The sequence below is a fragment of the Pelophylax lessonae genome (genome assembly GCF_965119305.1).
Source record: "Pelophylax lessonae genome assembly, chromosome: 3".
Lineage (NCBI taxonomy): Eukaryota > Metazoa > Chordata > Amphibia > Anura > Ranidae > Pelophylax > Pelophylax lessonae.
In genome coordinates, this window is record NC_138770.1 from 543,814,339 (window position 1) to 543,833,564 (window position 19,226).

Below are 19,226 nucleotides of genomic sequence, written 5' to 3' on the forward strand. Positions count from 1 at the left end.
AATTCCAGAACCTCAGATCACCTATTATCAGAGATGTATAGTAACGAAGTAGAACTACTTAAGTACTGTACTTAAGTACCGAAATGCGGTATCTGTACTTTCCTAGAGTAGAATTTTTTTCTCCTACTTCTACTTTTACTTCACTACATTTTTTCGATGATTTCGATGCTTCTACTCAAGTATTTTTTTTTTGTGCTGCATAGTTACTAGTTACTTTTAAAAAAATTACCACTGCCAGAACAGTAGATGGCAGGTTTCATAAAGCTCAAAAAAATGTGTATAATGTCATTTGTAAATCAGCGCATACGAAAATAAAGGCTGTGTATAATAAAAGCTGCTATACCAAATCTTTCCAATAAAAAGAAAATATGAAACAAACAAATAAATGGTGCTACAGCGCTTAAAGTGCATCAAGAAACTACAAACAAACACAGGTTAATCATTTGAATAAATCATTTGAAATAATAAAAAACAATATGATGTTCAAACTTTTGACTTCTTTCTTTAATAACTACATAACACAGTACTTGTACTTCTACTTTCAGTACTTGAGTAGAAATTTTTTTTCAAAACTACTGGTACTTTTTACTTTTAGTTCTTAAGTAGCAAATTTTTCGAAAAAACTACTTGCAATACTTAAGTAAAAAAAATGTTGAATACTTTATTACTTCTACTTAAGTAACTTTTTCTGCGAGCACTTCCACTTCTACTCAAGTCACTTTTTGATCGAGCACTTGTACTTTTACTCAAGTAGAAATTTTGAGTACTTTATACAAGTCTGCCTATTATCAGTAAAACTTGGTGGAATGCAGACTAGATTCGCTAGAAGTCAGGGGCGTAACTACAGGGGTTGCAGGGGGTGCAATTGCAACCGGGCCCCATGCTCCAGGGGGCCTGCACGGCTCCCCTGTACACCTGGATAGGAGGAGTGGCGGGGGCAGCCTGTAGAGAAATCACTGTCCTCCTTTTTCCTCCTGTAGCTGCAGGAGGAAAATGAAGGAGATTGGTTCTTCTGTATGCTGCCCCCGCCACTCCTCCTATCCAGTTCATTGTGTTCTGCTGTCTTTGCAGGACTTGTGAAAGGGTCCCGCTGCGGGACCGTGATAAAGGGCCCCACAACGAGAGTAAAGGGTCCAAAGATCAGTGAGAAGAGCCCCAGGCTTGAAGGGAAGGGCCCCGGCCAGGGGTCCGGGGGGCCCTTCATGGTTTCTTGCACCGGGGCCCTGAAGGTTCTAGTTACGCCTCTGCTAGAAGTTCTGACTTGCGTAAAGCAGAACTCCCGACAAAAAATATAAAAATAAATAGTCCATTAAAAGATAAAATAACAAAACAAAAACCAGAATTAAAAAAACAAAACCAGCTTTGCTAATATGTTTACCTTTAATCAAGAGATTTAACCTGCAGTACTCGTTTTCTGCCACTAGATAACCTCAGTCTGATGGACAACATTATTCAACCTGCTTGGTCTGAGCCCAGGTCATCCTGGACCCACCCCAGCTTGTGACTGGAAAGTAAAAAGAGAAGAAGCACAGTGAGCAGTCCATCTCTATGTCACTCTGCTCTCTCCTTCTATCAGCATGCTTGTTGTCCGCACATGAATTGATTGACTCCTTGTACTGTTTCTTACTCTCACACTCCAGCCCTGCTGTGCAGGGACTGCAAGAGGCTAATACCAGGTCAAATTTAGGCACTTTCACTGCTTCAGTTTAACAAATTAAATGGTTATAAACCTCACACACGAAATATGAACAAAATATTTTCTTCTAGAGTGTACTTATCTCAATTAAGAGCACTAAGTGTAATTACTGTCTGCTGCTTCGTTCCTCTGCTATAAGCATGAATCACTTCCGACCACAAGCGCCGATGAGTATATACAGCTAAATCTGTAATTCTAGAGATATCTCCCTTATGTGTATAAGGAGTGAGTCTTTAGATCCCCTGACTCTGCTGGAGTCGATGGGGGTTTTTCCTTATCTTTTTCCCTCCCTTTTTTTTTCCCCTTCTCTCTCTCTTCCTTTTCCTTTTTTTCTTCCCTCTTTCGATCGGTCTGTAGGTGGAGCCCCCCAGGGGGGGACAAATGGGATACGTACGGAGAGGTAGAAGGAATGATACATAAAATCTGTTATATATTCTTTTTTTATTTTTTATTCCTCTATAAAGTTAAATGAAACTTGTGATTGTCCTGACAACAACAGCTCTATTAGGTTCAGATGTTTTTTTTTTCTTTTTTTTTTGGAAAAAACAGGAAAAATTCTCTCCTTGGGGTTTTTTTTTCACTTCACAAATATAATGGACCTAAAGTTATACACCAAATGATTTCACAATATTAGCCACATATTACACATATCACTAAAAATATTTACATTTTTTTTTTTTTTATTATCAAAGTATATTGGGGAATTATCCCCTCTTTCCCCCTTTTTTTTTCCTTTTTCACTTCCCACTTTAAGTTTGGAGTTTGTGAGATCACTTTTCATGGATTGTTTTACACTTGTTGTGTTTACCCACTTTACCACCGGAGGATTTTGCTGTCTTACGTCTGGGCCACTTTTTGCGATTCGGCACTGTGCGACTTTAACTGACAATTGCGCGGTCGTGCGACGCTGTACCCAAATGAAATTTACGTCCTTTTTTTCCCACAAACAGAGCTTTCTTTTGGTGGAATTTGATCACCTGTGCGATTTTTACTTTTTGCGCTATAAACCAAAAAAGAGTGTACATTTTGAAAAAATAACAATATTTTTCACATTTTTTTATATGAAATTCCCCCCAAAAAAATGTAAAAATCAAAATTTTTTTAAATTTTTGGCCAATTTGTTTTCTGCTACCTATGTTTGGTAAAAAAAAATCACAATAAGCGTATTTTGATTGGTTTGCGCAAAAGTTATTGCGTTTACTAACAAAGGAAAATTTTTTGTCATTTTTGGTGTTTTTTTTTTTAACGAGTAATGGCGGCGATCTGCAATTTTTTTTTGCGGCGGACAGATCGGACCCCTGACTGACATTTTTGACACTTTTGGGGGTACCAGTGACATTACTGCAGTAATCAGTGCTATATATATGCACTGTTACTGTAAAAATGACACTGGCAGTGAAGGGGTTAATTTTATTGGAGAGGGAGGGGTTAATGTATGCCTGGTGCTTACTGACGTGTGTGGGGGGAGGTGACTGTGTGACACAAGGACAGATCCAGGGTTCAGCTATGCTGAACCCTGCAATCTGACCCTGCCTGTCACTTCGGAGATCCGCCCGCTTGTGTTTACACAGGCGGGCGGATCTCCACACTCGATTCCCCGACGATCGGGGAAGAGCAGCGGCGATCGCCGCCGCTCCTCCCCTGGCCCGACTCCCGCTGTGACTGAATACAGTGGGAGCGCGCCTCCGGCGGCGCGCGCGCCGCCTAGAAGGGGGAGGGTCTGCAGACGTAGGTCTACGTTGTCAGACCTACAACAGCCACTTTGCCGCAGTAGGCTCAACGTGAGGTTAAGTGGTTAATTTTATTTTTCACGATTGGAATTGGATTATATTGTGTTGTATTGAACGTGGTATTTTCCTGTTTTAAGAAACATCTGAAAAATGAAATGTACTGTATCCTTAAAGAAAAAATTTAATAAAAATGCTTTAAATTAAAAAAAAAAAAAGTCACTTCCGACAATTTTTCCTGACACCAAGAGAAAAATGATGACAGAGAAGGGACCTCCAGCAGATTGATATCCTCTGTTTCTGTGTGCTGTGTAAAGAGGGGTGTGTCCCTTCTGTCCAATCATCTCTCAGAGTTCTCCTCACTGAGCTCTGCAGAATGTAATTTCAGCTCTCCGCCCACTTTTTTCTGAACTTTCAGACAAGCTTAAAAATTCAGCACTTTGAATGGTTGTAGAGAAGAGAACACTGCAGATAGACAGGTACAACTTACATAGGAGGGTTTTTTTCATCTCTGTGTATCACCTGAGGATAGCCCCTTCACTGGGTATATGTGATGGTTTACAACCACTTTAAATTTAATGAGGTTTTATTGATTACAGAACTGCATTATTTGTATTTTTTTGTCTGCCAGAGTTCAAATTGAAATCAATTCATTCTTACTTGCAACACTCCTGCCTCTTCTACTGGTAAATGGCTCATTTTAAAAGTGATAGAAAAAAAATAAAATACTCAAAAAGAAAATTCAAACATCCCTTTTCTGATGTAGGTGAGGGTGACGTCACTCCCAAACTCCAGGAAAATACGCGCTTGTGCATTTTTTGGGTTGTTTTGGGGCATTTACACCACAATACCTACATTCACTGCACTTTTCTGCATCCGTGTTTACATGCGTTTGCAATGCATTTTCTGTGTTTTTATATGCATGTGTGCTTCTTTTTTTGGAATAAATGATTTAATTTTTTTGTAACAAAATTGCATTAACCGCTTGCCGACCGCCGCAAGTACATATACTGCGGCGGTCAGCCCCGTGCAGGCAAAGTGACGTACCGGTACATCACTAGCCTGAGAGGCAATAGGGGGCGAGCGCGCGCCGCCGGAGGCGCGCTCCCGCCCCCGCTCGTTCACGGACCCCCCCCGCGCGTGTGAGCGGCGGGCCCGATGTCCGCCGGTCACACGCGATCGTCGGGTGGAAAGGGAGAAAGGCAGGCGGCTAATGTAAACAAAGCCGCCTGTCATTCTCCCCTGTGTAACAGCACAGATCATACGGTCCTGCTATGTAGGACCGTTGATCTCTGCTGTTACATCACAAGCCACATCCCTGCACAGTAAGAAACATGCCCCTAGGGACACACTTAACCCCTCCTTCTCTAATAAAGTTAACCCCTTCCCTGCCAGTGTCATTTTTACAGTAACAGTGCATATGTATAGCATTTATTACTGTAGTAATGTCACTGGTACCCCTAAAAGTGTCAAAAATGTCAGTCAGGGGTCCGATCTGTCTGCCGCAATGTCGCAGTCACGCAAGAAAAATCGCAGATCGCCGCCATTACTCGTTAAAAAAAAACAATAAAAATGACAAAAACCTTTCCCTTAGTTAGTAAACGCAATAACTTTTGCGCAAATCAATCAAAATACGCTTATTGCGATTTTTTTTACGTATATTATATGTAGCAGAAAACAAATTGGCCTAAAATGTTAAAAAATTTTGATTTTTACATTTTTTTGTCAATTTCATATAAAAAAATTTGAAAAATATTGTTATTTTTGCAAAATTGTCGCTCTTTTTTTGTTTATAGCGCATGATCAAAAAATCGCACAGGTGATCAAATACCACCAAAAGAAAGCTCTGTTTGTGAGAAAAAAAGGACGTCAATTTCATTTGGGTACAGTGTCACACGACCACGCAATTGTCCGTTAAACTAACGCAGTGCCGAATCGCAATAAATGGCCTGGTCATTAAGGGGGTAAAACCTTCTGGAGCTGAAGTGGTTAAATGGACTGTAGTACATTTCTGCAAAAAGCACCAAAAAATGCATAGGTGCGAACCAGGCTTTAATGCATTTTTTGATGCATTTTGCGTTTTTGATGCATTGATGCATTTTGCGTTTTTGAGAGGTGTCTATTGTCCTGCAGAAGAAACTAACAGAAGCACATCAGAAACGCAAGCACTGCGTTTTGATGGGTTTGGGTTGCATTTCCATTGCAGTCTATAGAACCAAAAACTCAATCGGCAGCAGAAAAATAAAGTCACTGACTCTTTCCAAAAAAAAAAAGAGGCCTGAGCTCCTTCCGTGGTCTGGCTTCCTGCTGTGTCTAATCACAGCGGAAGCGCGGCTCCGGCGGCGCGAGACTGCGTACACATAATCACGTACATGTACGTGATTATGCGCAGCCGAGCCGCCCTGCCGCAGTAAATCTGCATGGGGCTGCTCGGCAAGTGGTTAACATGGTTTCCTATTGGACACTTCACATCTATGCTTTTTTCAGCCGAAGTGTTTTTGCAAAGGGTCAGGGACTTTTCTAAACGCAAAGCGATGCATTTTTGGTTCAATAGACTTTAATGGAGACACTGCAGAAAAGCATGCAGTGCATTTTTGCTTTGTTTTTGACGCATTTTGTGTTTTTTTTTTCTGCCCAACATCAAACTGTCAAAAAAAAGCATAAAAAACACAAAATGCTTAAAAAAAAGCAGCTAAAAAAAAGCATGTGCAAAAACGCAAAACCAGGCCTCAGCTTTCGGTCACACAGGGCGTACATGTTCTGTGCATCCCTGTGCAGGCAGTCACATTGCTGCCAAAATGGACACAGTCGCTGCTCCCAATGTAACATCCGTGCATTGTACGGCCCTGAATTAGGGTTACCACCTCATCCCTTTAAACCAGGACACACGTTAATTACAAAGGTTCAGGGGCTGATTAAGGTGGTAATTAAACTCACTTAGTGCCTTAGGCCCCTTTCACACAGGCGGACCGTTCAGATCCGCCTGTCCGTTTTTTTGGTGGATCTGAACGGTCCCCCCATGCATCTCTATGGGGGATCGGATGTCAGCGGAGACATGTCCTCTGACATCTGATCCGATCCGATCTGTCAAATCTGGACGGATGGAAACCCTATTTTCCATCCGTCCAGCGGATGGGATCGGATGAGAACGGACCGACGGTCCGTTCCCATCCGATTTCCCCCATAGAGATGCATGGGGAACTGACAGCTGTGTCTCCGCACACAGCGCGGAGACACAGCTGTCATCCTCCTGCTCAGCGGGGGATCAGCGGTTTGATCCCCCGCTGAGAAAAACTGAATCCGTCCGACGGACGGATAGTGTGAAAGGAGCCTTATGTGTATTATACCAGCCTCAGAACCTGTGTAATTAATGTGTCCTGGATTAAAGGGATGAGCGTCGCATTGGGAGCAGCAGCTGTGTCCATATTGACATCAATGCGACTACCTGCACAGGGATGCACCTATGCATCTCCAACCATGCCAGTAAACATGACCCTCACAGGGGTGTACAGTTATGTATACCCTGCATAAACCTTAACTGACTATTTTATTATTTGGTGGTTGTTGGGGTAGCAAGTAAGCATTTTCATGCAAGATCAGCCCAAATGATCCAATTTGTATTTACCACTTTTGGGGCCGTTGATGTGATAAATGCAAAACTTGTATGTACCATCAATCCATCCCCACATAAATAAAGCAGAAGAAGGAAGACATATACTTCCTAATATATCGTAGGGGGTGGGAATTAGGTTCCATAACTTAAAAAGTGGGATCTCCATTGGATCTACGGCCACAGACAACTGGCTAGATGTAAACTCTAGTAAGGCGTCTTTCTACAGAGCTAATAATGACTGATGCCCCGTACACACGTGCAGATTATCTGCAGACTTTTGTCTGCAGACTTACCAAAACCATATAATATGAGGTCAAACCTGAACACTTTCAATTTGTATGCAATCCGGCAGGCCCTTGCACTACATAGAAAAGTTAAGTCTGCAGACAAAAGTCTGCAGATAATCTGCACGTGTGTACGGGGCATTAATATATTTTGCATATTAGGTACTCAACTGCACAACTAGCAAAGCAATAACAAAAATATATATATATATATATATATATATATATATATATATATTGTTTCTATGTAAATTCAAAGTATATTGAATTACAAATTTGGTTTTAAGTTTTAAAAAACTGAACTAAACAGAAAAATTTTCACTGACTCCAGACACAAAGGGGTTAAAGAACCTGCCAAGGATTTTACCATATGTTTTGCTTTGTAGGCATCCACACTTTATTGATTTGTGTAGAAATAAATATATAAAATCAGTTGCACGATTTAGGGGACACTGTGTATTACATATATTTTATTTACCATGTTTATTCCCCATATGTAACTTATTTACGAGTAATAGTTTATCTTTTTTATTAACATCAAGCTCTTCTGCTCCCCTCCCCCATAAATTGTAAATCAGGTGGTTCCACAGGTATAAGAGGATTCACTGAGCAGTGGAACTGATCTCTTTGGATGTGACAAGTAAAAAAAAAAAAAAAAAAATTTAAATAAAAAAGGCTAAACAATACCTAGGATTAATAGCAGGCTTAAAAAAAAATGCAGTGTACTCGAACTGTTCCTCCACCAAAACCATTTAAACAGAGAAAGTCCTTGGGTAACTAGTGATTTTTTTTTTTTAGTAAAGAAATTGTTTTTTTTACATACATTTTTTAAATTTTTCAAACTTTTTTTTTTTTTTAACAGCAATCCGAAAATCCGAAGTCATTGGAATAAGGGCCAAGTTTCCAAATAAAATCCCGGTAAAATATCTTTAATTTCATGTGTCCTTGCTGTGTGTGTGTATGTGTAATTATGTATGTGTGTATGTATATATATGTATATATATATATATATATATATATATATATGTATGTATATATATATATATATATATATATATATATATATGTATGTATATATATAATATTTTTTTTTTTTTAATAGTTATGTCCTTGCTATATTTATGTATGGTGTAATTACTTTTGTTTTCTTAACTAATCGTTAATATTTCTTCCTTACCAGTTGACTTTTAAAATGCTTGCTATTTAGGAACAGGAAAGATGTGGTGTGTGTTTTAGTTTTTTTCTTTGCTAATATTAAATTCTTCTATGCAGTATTAAAATCATAATAACCTATTTCAGGTAATTGTGGAGAGGTATGCTAAAGAAAAATATCTGCCCTTCCTAGACAAAACTAAATTTCTGGTTCCAAGGGATGTCACCATGTCTCATTTTATAAACATTCTCAGGTACGTGTCCGAATTCTGTGTGCGTGTTTTTTTTTTTTATCTTAGAAAAGTGTGCAATGAATGTACATTAACAATCTCTGGCTGAATTCCTTTTTGTTTTATGAATTTCACATGTATGGGTTGTATAAAGTAAAAACTCTTTACATGACTAAAGCATACAGCAGGATTTAAGAAAAAATCAGGAGGGAGATTTATTAGGCTAATTAGTGACATAATTGGTTTGGCACAAATATATTATAAATCAAGCTGCCTTATTTATTTTGTTAATATTTAGAATAGGAATTGTAGCTCATGGTAAGGTATCCTGATGCATGCAAAAACTGCGATGTAAGCACACCAGTGTGACTCCAGCCCTGGGGTAGGTTCGATTTTGGTTGGTGGCAGAGAAATAACCTGAGTTTCTAAGGCCATGTGGACAGGCCCTATGTATAATGGGTTACCATTACCACTTCCCCCACAGCTCTGTGCCAATTTAAAGTATATGCATTGCAAAATGTTTCATTGTTTTTTGATACAGCAAGAAATTGTTTTAATACAGCCCCTCCCTCCCTTTTTTTTTTTTTTTTTTTTTTTTTTTTCTAAGATTCCTGCGAAAAGATCTGGTAACTCCATCTTAACCAACTGGTCTTATATACTTGGTGCATTCTGATAAAACTGGTTGTTACAGCACCTTGAAAGAAGAGAGACTCTATAAAAGCATAAGTTTAGTTAAAAAAATCAATGAAAGCACAAGGGCCAGTAGTATTTATTATCAGTGTGATTTAGCCCTTGCCTTTAGTTGAAATCTTCCTTCTCCGATTGCTGCCTCATCCCCATTGCCATAATTTTCCAGTGTAGTAGGGGTTAATAGAGCCAAGGGACCTGTGACCGGTACTCATTAAAAGTCCTGACCATGCTTGCCCTTTCCACCCCTCTCCTAGCTTCATAGAAGCTGTACTATAGCTTTTATGAATGAAATAAGACCTCCTGAATGGAGGAGCTGCAGATGAAAGGACTGCTTCCTCCATTCAGAGATTTGTTTTTGGATGGAGGAGGGGAGCAGAGAAGACGGGCATAGTTGGCACTGCTGATAAACGCATAGGACGGGTCCCTGGGCTCTATTTACTTATGCCACACTGGAAGAATGCGGTGGAGGAGGAGGAAGATTTTCAAGTAAAGTAGGTGCCAACAGCACAAGGCACAGATTGCATCAGTAGTGAATGTCTGCTGTACTGTTTTCTATTTTTGTCTTCACCTAGGCTTTAACCACTTGCCAATCAGGCCAATTCTGACGCCTCGTATATGTAAAAAAAAAAAATAAAAAAAATATTTTTTTGCTAGAAAACTACTTGGACCCCCCCCAAACCGTGTGTGTGGATGTATATGTATATGTGTGTGTGTGTGTGTGTGTGTGTGTGTGTGTGTGTGTGTGTGTGTGTGTGTGTGTGTGTGTATATATATATATATATATTACATACAGGGCTTTTTTTTTCTCAAAGAAAAGGTGCAGGAACTCCCCTTTCAAGCCACCCCTTGTCTCCGCCCCTACCAACCTCTGAGCACCATCCCTTGATTACTCCCTCTATCCACCTCCCAGTTCCACCAAGCATCATTTTGTAGTAATTTTATGGAATTATTTATTGATAAGCCATGAAATATATTCCCTGCATCCAGCAACAATACACCCGCCTTTCAACAATAGTTTTCCCCAGCAACAAAAGACCCCCCCCCCCACAGCAAAGTACCCCCCAAGCAACAATGGATCCAAAAAAAAACAAAAAAAAAAAAAAGCAACAATGGATCCATCACAGCATTAATAGACCCCTCCAGCAACAATAGGTCTCCTAGAAGCCAGCATCAATAGACCCTCCAGCAGCCAACAGTTGACTCCTCCCTCTATAGTAGATCCATCCCAGCAAAAAAAGAACCCCAGCAACAATAGATCCTCAAGCACACCTCAACACCCCTTGCCATTTCATGCATTCAGTGCTAGAGGTGCCGGAACTGCGTTCCCCCCCCCCCCCCGTTGAAAAAAAGCCCTGTGTGTGTATATATGTATGTGTGTATATATAATTAGCAGAGGCCTTAGAGAATAAAATGGCGGTTGTTGCAATTTTTTGTCACATGGTTTTTATGCAGCGTTTTTTTTTTTTTTTTTTGGGGCCTAAAAGCAAAACGCTATGTGTGGCAGAAAATGAACACTGCACATCACCCTGAACACACCATACCCACCATGAAACAGCGAAGCTGGTCAGCTGGGACAGGGAAGTTGGTCAGAGTTGATGGGGAAGATGGATGAAGCCAAATACAGGGCAAGAAGAAAACCTGTTAAGCCCCGTACACACGTGCAGATTGTCGTGTCCGCTGAAAAGTGCAAAAGACTGCACACGAATTTTGTCTGCCAACAGCCGACTGCAGAAATGATGTTATGTGATGGTTCACTTTCCCTGTGTTTTTTTCTTTTCTGAGCATGCCCAGTCTTGCAAATCTGCTGTCTGTCGGCCGAAATCTGTACTGACTGGCGAACAATCGGCCGTTCTGGTGTCGGCATACAAAAATTTTAATGCTTGCACGACAGATTCTGTTCGGCCGAAAGTGCGCTGTCGGAAGCATCATACTAACAAGCCAAAAATCGGCCGATCGGTCGTCGGCCGAATCTTTTCGGCCGACAATCTGCACGTGTGTACGGGCCTTTAGTCTGCGAAAGATTTAAGACTGGGGCGGAGGTTCACCTTCAGCAGGACAACGACCCTAAACCTACAGCCAGAGCTACAATTGAATGGTTTAGATCAAAGCATATTGATGTGTTAGAAAGTCCAGACCTAAATCCAATTGAGAATCTGTGGCAAGATTTGAAATTTGCAGTTCCGACGCTCTCCATCCAGTCTGACAGAGCTTGTGCTATTTTGCAAAGAAGAATGGGCAAAAATGTCACTCTAAATGTGCAAAGCTGGAAGAGACATACCCAAAAAGACTTACAGTTGTAATTGCAATGAAAGGTGGTTCTACAAAGAATTGACTTGGGGGCGGATCCAGAGTCTAGTCTCGGGAGGGGCACTGCCAGAAAATAGGGTGTTGCTTACAGAACTGTTTTTTTTTTAACGTATCATACAGTGATAACCTTGTTGAAAACAGTGACCCTTTTAAAATGATGCCACTTCCTCTCAATGCGGAGGAGGTAGGGAAGAACAGTGAGACCTGCCAACCATAGTAATGAAAATGTTAAGGTCAGCCATGACACTGGCGGCAGTCTTAACACTTTTATCAACTTCACAGGAGATCTTTGATTTCCCCATGGGTCTCCTGATGCGCTACAGTATAGCCCACCTCTCCATCCGGGACTCCTTCCCGCCTCCATACACTGCTGCGAAACTAAGGGGGGAAGGCTGCTACAGTGCACTTCTCCATCCGGGACTCATGCCCCTACATCAGGGTGCCCAACCTTTTGAGGAGAGAGGGCCACTTTAGTGCCTTGGTAACCGGTCGCAGGCCACAATGAACGGAGAGGCTGGTGACATGTGCGTGCTCACTCAGCATATGCAGAGCAGACAGACAAAGCCCATTCTACTCTATGGGCCCTCTGATCTGATCCGCCCAGACAGAAGGGGACAGATCCCCCTTCTGTTTTTTTTTTTTTTGAGTGGATCGGATTGGAGATGGGCGGGTGTAAACAGACTCTAGTCCGTTTTACATCTGCCGCTCTATAGAGGTGAATGGAGGGTCCAGTTGGGTCCACCCGAAAAACAGACAGGCGGATCCAATTAGACCAATTGTGTGAAAGGGGCCTAAGGCTGCTTTCACACGGATGCACTGTTTACCTGCACCTCAACTAACCTCAACCTTCACTTCTTCCTCAGGATTCCTGCAGGTATCGCTGGCTGCTGCTATCCCCAGGGAGGTATGGCTGGTGGCTTCTGCTGGCTGGTACTGCTGGCTGGGTGCTGTTGGCGGGTTCCCGACCCACCATTCCTGAGCATCAGTGTGACAGAAGCAGTGCTGGAGGAAGCATGTTACTGCAGTAGAGAGCAGAGCCAATGCTTCCTGTATCGCTCCTGTCACAGGTGGAAGCGGAGTACATTTGGTATCACTCCGTCTGTGACAGGAGCAGGTGCTATACAGGAAGCATCAGCTCTGCTTCCTCTAGTGCCGCTTCTGGTATTTAAAGTGATGCTCGTGGATGGCGGGTCTGGAACTTGCAATCTGGGCTTCCCGACCCGCCATCCCAGAGCAGGACGTGCCCCCCCCCCCCCCGGACCTGCTCTTGGGCTGAATATAAATGCATGCCACACTTTTCAGATATTTGTAAAAAATGTTAAACAATTTATCATTTCCCTTCTACTTCACAATTTTGTGCCACTTTGTGTGGGACTATCACATAAAATCCCAATAAAATAATTTGCTTTTGGTTGTAACATGACAAAATGTGGAATTTTTTTTTAAGGGGGTTGAATACTTTTTCAAGCACTGTAGCCATAACCCCGGCATTCAACTTGCCGACTAGGACGTAATTTGCTGATGGCCCGGTTAGTAAGTGGTTAAATATTGGAAGGCTATTGATGAATCTAGATATTTACATGCCCCAAATGTTAACCAAGGATGCCACTTGGGCCCTCTGGCTTACACAGGTGAATTCAGTGGCGTAGCGTGGGGGGTGCTGGGGGGGCCAGCCGCACCGGGCTCAAAATCTGGGGGGGCGCAGTGTCATGCTGCCATTTAGGAGCCTGCTCAGCCATCCTTAGTGTAGGAATCAGGTAGGTCTCTGTAGTGGTCAGTGTAATTGTCAGGTATTTCTGTGTAGTGGCCAGGTAGGTCTGTGTAGTGGCCAGGTAGGTCTGTGTAGTGGCCAGGTAGGTTTGTGTAGTGGCCAGGTAGGTCTGTGTAGTGGCCAGGTAGGTCTGTGTAGTGGCCAGGTAGGTCTGTGTAGTGGCCAGGTAGGTCTGTGTAGTGGCCAGGTAGGTCTGTGTAGTGGCCAGGTAGGTCTGTGTAGTGGCCAGGTAGGTCTGTGTAGGTGTCAGTATAGAAATTTGGTAGGTCAGTGTAGTGATCAGGTTGGTTAGTGCAGGAATAAGGTAGGTCTGTTTAGTGATCAGCTAGGTCAGTGTAGGTGTCAGTGTAGTGGTCTAGTAGATTTGTGTAGGGGGCGCAAATTACTTACCTTGCCCCGGGCGCTGACAACCCACGCTACGCCACTGGGTGAAGGTATTATTGTTTTGGGAAGTTTGGCTTCAGTCCTAAGAACACCAGATAGGTGAATTCAAGCCTGTATTTTGCCCATGCACAGTAAAAAAAAGCTCTTTAAATTTCGGTCCCTTAGCAGCATATACTCCACTTTCCACTTTCCTTAGTTTTTCAACTGTTGTGTTAAGCTACATAGTTGAGGGAAAGGGCTCTCAGCTACACCTGAGCAATTTGTGTGCATTTCCAGAAGTGCTTTACCACTGGACACTCCGTGGTATTCTATTGTGCCAGCTCAGTAAAAGTACGGGAGCTGTTTTGGGGCAGGATTGCATCTTTGGCCCAAAAAACTTTGAGAACTGGAAATGTAAAGGAAAAAAAAAAACTTAAATCGCATGAAAAGTGTAGAATCTAGGCTACATGTATCTGGATCACCAGTTCAAGTTTACACAAGACTGACTCCTTGACACCATGTGACAGCACTGGACCATTCACGAGGTAGCCAGAATATGGGATTTTTGGACTACCTATCACTCCCTGCCACCATGGGACAGCAATAGGCCATTTACCATGCAGCTAGGGGTTATGGGATTACCTGGCCTTAAACACATATAATGTTGTAACCATGAATTCCTCTAATGAACAGTACACATTCATTTCATACTTCCATTTTTTTTCTATTCTAGGGGAAACACAAATTCTTGCATTAGGGTTAGAACTGGGCCCCAAAAATCAAAGACCTCCTGCACACAACGTTTTGCAAACTCTCCAAGAAGGCTTTCTTCCTGGCAGCAGCGTTTTGGCAGAAAAAAGCCTGACGCTTGTAAGATGTCTAAAGTTTTTACATGCTTTTAGGTGCATTTACAGATGTCAAGGGCTTGGGCGTTAATTCATTTAATTGGCTGGAATAATAATTTATTCTGGCCATTGAAATGAATTCAGGTTTAATGTGTTTTAGCAGCTGCATTGGGGTTTTTTTTTCCTGCCACTGAATGCTGCTATAAGCCTGTGTGCATGGACATGCAGGGGAGTGTAGAGGCAGGAAAAAAAATGTCAGACTCCCCTAGGAGCAGCTGCATAAATGTCCAGTGTCTGTGAGGCCTAAGAAGAATTACCTCTAACCTTTTCACTCTAATTGCACTTTGGAGCGATGCAATGCCAATCATTCTAAATGGCACTCCCAAATGGCTTCCTAACACAACATGTGTTGAGCTGCACTGCAGAAAATTGTGCATGCATGACTTATGGTCTGTTGTGTGCTATGCAAATGTGTATGCGCCTAATGCACCACAATGAACATGAATATATTTATATATATATTTTTTTAAATTTACTTTTTGTTTTTTTCATATAAAATATTACGATAATACAAAAATTCATATATTCAAACATCCATATACAGTACTCCCATATGCCCCTACCCTTTTTATGCCAATTACCCTCTTTATTTTTTTTTATTTTTTTCCCCTTTTCCTTCCTAGTTCTTCTCCTCTTCCCCCCCCCCCCCCTCCTCCTTCCTCTTATTCACCCCATATATCTGCATAGTTTGTTAAATACAACCTTTTTCCCATACACTGGAGAATTTCTCTATTTGATCCTATACTACTACTACTCAAATATTCCATTTTATGAATTTATTTTTTTAACCATTCCCTCATTGTAGGACTTTCTGGTTCTAGCCACTTTTTTGGTATTACCCCTTTTGCTGCATTTATAAAATAAGGTACTACCATGCTCTTATATTGCTCATGGATCATCTGCTATATCCGTGATCTGTCCTAAATATTGCTGCACCTTCTGCCCACCATATGTGCGCCATGGTACCCTTTAAGTCCCGTCCCCACCAACATAGTGGAGATTTCTCTGCTTGACTTTTTGTGCTTTGTCGGGCGTTGTATACCACCTTATATCCACTGCTGTATTATGGACAGCTCTCAGAACTTTACTTATTTGTTGCCCCTCCAAGTGAAGTCCCAATTCCTTTCCCCATTTATCAACGAATGGCGAATGGCATTATCCTCGGCTCAGAGTTCTCTGTAAGAATTTTAAAGGATCCATGAAATACAATGGTTTGAATCCGTCTGTTTGCATAGACGTTCCAATGGAAGCAAATATTTCTCTTCTCTAATAGGTTGAGGTAGTGTTGTCACAAAAGGGTTTTACTAAAACTGGAGAGTGCAAAATCTGTTGCAGCTGTGCATAGAAACCAATCAACTTGTTCATTTAAGTTTTGACGAAGAAACCTGGAAGCTGATTGGTTTCTTTGCAGATCGGCATCATATTTTGCACTCTCTAGGTTTAGTAAATCAACCCCAAAGTGTCTTAACTGAAGATCCTGCCATTTGTGTAATATCATTAATTAGCTTTTGTATTTCATTTCTTGTGTAACACCCTCCTAGGTAGGTGCTAGAGAGTGAGTATAGTTTTTTGGCTCTGTCTGCCTATTCGAAGAGCAGCAGGCAAATTCTTTATTTCTCTCTGCTTAACAGGGAGCAGGATCTGTGAGTTAGGTCTTCTCAGTGTGCAATTCATGTGGTCTGGGGAAGTGTCCCCACTGTTCCAATGGGGAGGCACATTGGACAGTGAAGGAAACCTGGCCAATGAGTATAAAGGCTTTGATACAGCCCCAGTGATTGGCACAGACTGGTTGTCCCGGTGCATTGTGGGGTGTGGTATAAAAGCCAGGAGCACATGTGCTCAGGGTCTTTGGCTGGTGAGCAGAGTTCCGGGAGAAGGGTGGCAGCTACCTCCTCTTCTGCAGGAGTTGGTGTGTGGACACAGGCAGTTGGCCTGGTGTGCCAGAAGGAAGGAGCTGAACCCAGAGGTCCAGGAGAGCTGACTAGGAGTTGAGGCACTGGAGAACCTGGAAAAACAGTAGTCGAGAGTACAGGGGATTGTGTCTAAGGGCCTGACCAGGAAGGGGGCCACTCCGGAGTAGAGTAGTCAGAGGAGGGGTGTCAGCTGGTGGAGCGAAAGGGGGTGCTAGGCGAGTACCCTGAAGATAAGTGCTAAGCAAATGTCTATTCAGGAACTTTACATCAGATTCATCTAGTGGCAAGATGAAAATGCGGCCGTGCCGAACCTTCAGATAGAAGTCCTCGGCATTGTGAATAGTTTAAGTTCTGGAGTATCCCACTAATCCCTTCTCCCATCCCCATATAAAATCAAAACAACTGTTCATTGACTGAGCCGGAAAGTAAAGTGTTAAGATTCTGCATGCAGTTGCTACTGGTAACCCAGGGGGACCCAAAAGGTGAGAAATCCAGCAGCCCTCAAGTGGGCAGTGCTATACTTGATGGGAGCAAATCTTTCTTTATATCCTTTATCTGTGCATTTTTTATCTATAATCCAATCGCCAAATTGTGTCTTGTTACCCGCTAAAAAATATGTCCCCGATAGTGAAATTAATGGTGAGTTATATTCCTATTAGATTTTTTTTATAAATTAAATAAACAAATAAAATATAAATTAAATCCCAGACCCTAAACACATTCCTAGTCAAATTGTGTGTATTTGCATCTAGTGTTCTGTATTACTGTGGTACCCAAATATTATTACTTAACCGTGCATTACGTTTTCTATTTTCACCCATTGCTTATCACTTCTTATTTTTTTTCCATTCCATCATTCGTGCTAATACTACAGCGTTATAATACCTTTTAAAATCTGGTGCAGCTAAACCCCCCCCCCCCCCCCTGCTGTGTTTTATCTTTGCTTACCACTGAGAGCTGTATTCTTCGTTTCTTATTCTGCCATATATACTTAATTATCATTTTATTTCGACTTTTTAAAAAAGTCTGTGGTAGGGCTATTGGCAGCCTCTGGAGTTTATAGAGAATTTTCGGACCCATCACCATTTTTACAATATTTATTCATTCTACCCAAGAGTGGTATTGTTGTTTTTTTTTAATTTCATTCAATAATAGGATATAGTTTACTTGATATGTTTTCTAATGATGGTGTTAAATTTATCCCAAGATAGTTTAGTTATTTTTCCCCCCTGGAAAATGGGAATTATTTTTGTAGAGCTAGTTCTTCCTCTTTGTTCATATTTTATGTTTGCAATTTCAGATTTTATGAGGTTAATCTGTCAATTTTGAAAATTTTCCATACCTTTTTCCATTTCTTTTAAGTTTGGCAATGTTATTCTCTGGTTACATAAAACGGGATACCATCGGCATATGCCACTACTTTGTATTCTTCGTCTCTGATCTTTACCCATCTTATCTCTTTTTATCTTTTATCCATTGGATCATCCTTGGCCCCATTCCCACAATCTTTATAGTACTCATCATAAATCCCCAGTCTACCCTGGTTAAATCCCTTTTTGGCATTAATTGACAGGAGTAGCAATGGGGTCCTTACCCCCTCCCCCCTCAACTCTTGCAATAGGAGCAAGGTTCTCATCCCATTATCCTTGCCTTCCCTTCCCTGAATAAATGTGGGTTGGTCCTTATAAATCCTTTCAGAGCTTTGTATCCACATTTAACAGCGCTAACCACAATGAACTTTAAAGGTACAGAAGGTCTTTAAATCAAAAACTATGAGAATTTTGAAAGGATTCAGGCTAGGTTCACTTTAGCCCCATGCTCTGAAAAGAAGTTAGCAGTGGATCGCCATTCAGAGTGCAGCTAAGCAGGCAGCAGCCACAGTCGGATGATCCTGCTGCCTTTTTTTTTTTTTGCTTTTGGTGGGTTGCCAGGGGACAGTTTAACACTGTGGTTCAATTGTCTGTTTTCACCGCCCTGGTCACCCATGTGAAAGAGGCCTTATATAGTTCAATATTTTAGTTGTCGAAGTTGTGCTATGTTATAACCTATATATGTATATATTTCAGTTAACATTTACTACCATTTTTTTTCATTTACTTTTATAGGAATAGAATGAATTTGTCGCCCACACAAGCCTTCTACATTCTAGTAAATGAGAAGACCCTTGCTAGCATGTCCCGTACTATGACAGAATTGTACAGGGACAATAAAGATGAAGACGGCTTTCTGTATATGACCTATGCCTCCCAGGAAATGTTTGGCGACGTATCCGCTGATGGGTAACTCGTGCCTAACATAGCAAGTACTGCCAACTTGTTAATAACCTGACAAGTGCATTTTCATAAAGACAACCACTGGTGATTTTATCTTTTTCAGAATGATTCTCTTTTTAATGATTTTTCTTTAAATTACATTTTAATAAGGAAAAAAAAGCTTTCTTCTAACTGCAACTTTCCATCGAATTAATGTAATAAAGGCTAAAGTGGTTATTCAGAATAAATAAGGTTTTAAGGCTTGTTATTAATAAAATATAAAAAACAAATAAAATTGACTTGACAAAATCTCTTCTGTATAA

The 19,226-nt window shown here is 41.3% G+C and overlaps 1 protein-coding gene across 1 annotated transcript; it reads left to right on the forward strand.

Moving 5' to 3' along the window:
• Positions 1-8,035: 8,035 nt before the first annotated feature.
• On the forward strand, positions 8,036-18,949 carry MAP1LC3C (microtubule associated protein 1 light chain 3 gamma; the record flags this gene model as incomplete). Its single annotated transcript, XM_082251416.1, has 4 exons — positions 8,036-8,093; positions 8,183-8,238; positions 8,620-8,726; positions 18,757-18,949. The coding sequence occupies 4 exons, from the start codon at positions 8,036-8,038 to the stop codon at positions 18,932-18,934; spliced, it is 399 nt and encodes a 132-aa protein (XP_082107542.1). The 3' UTR covers positions 18,935-18,949.
• Positions 18,950-19,226: the final 277 nt, after the last annotated feature.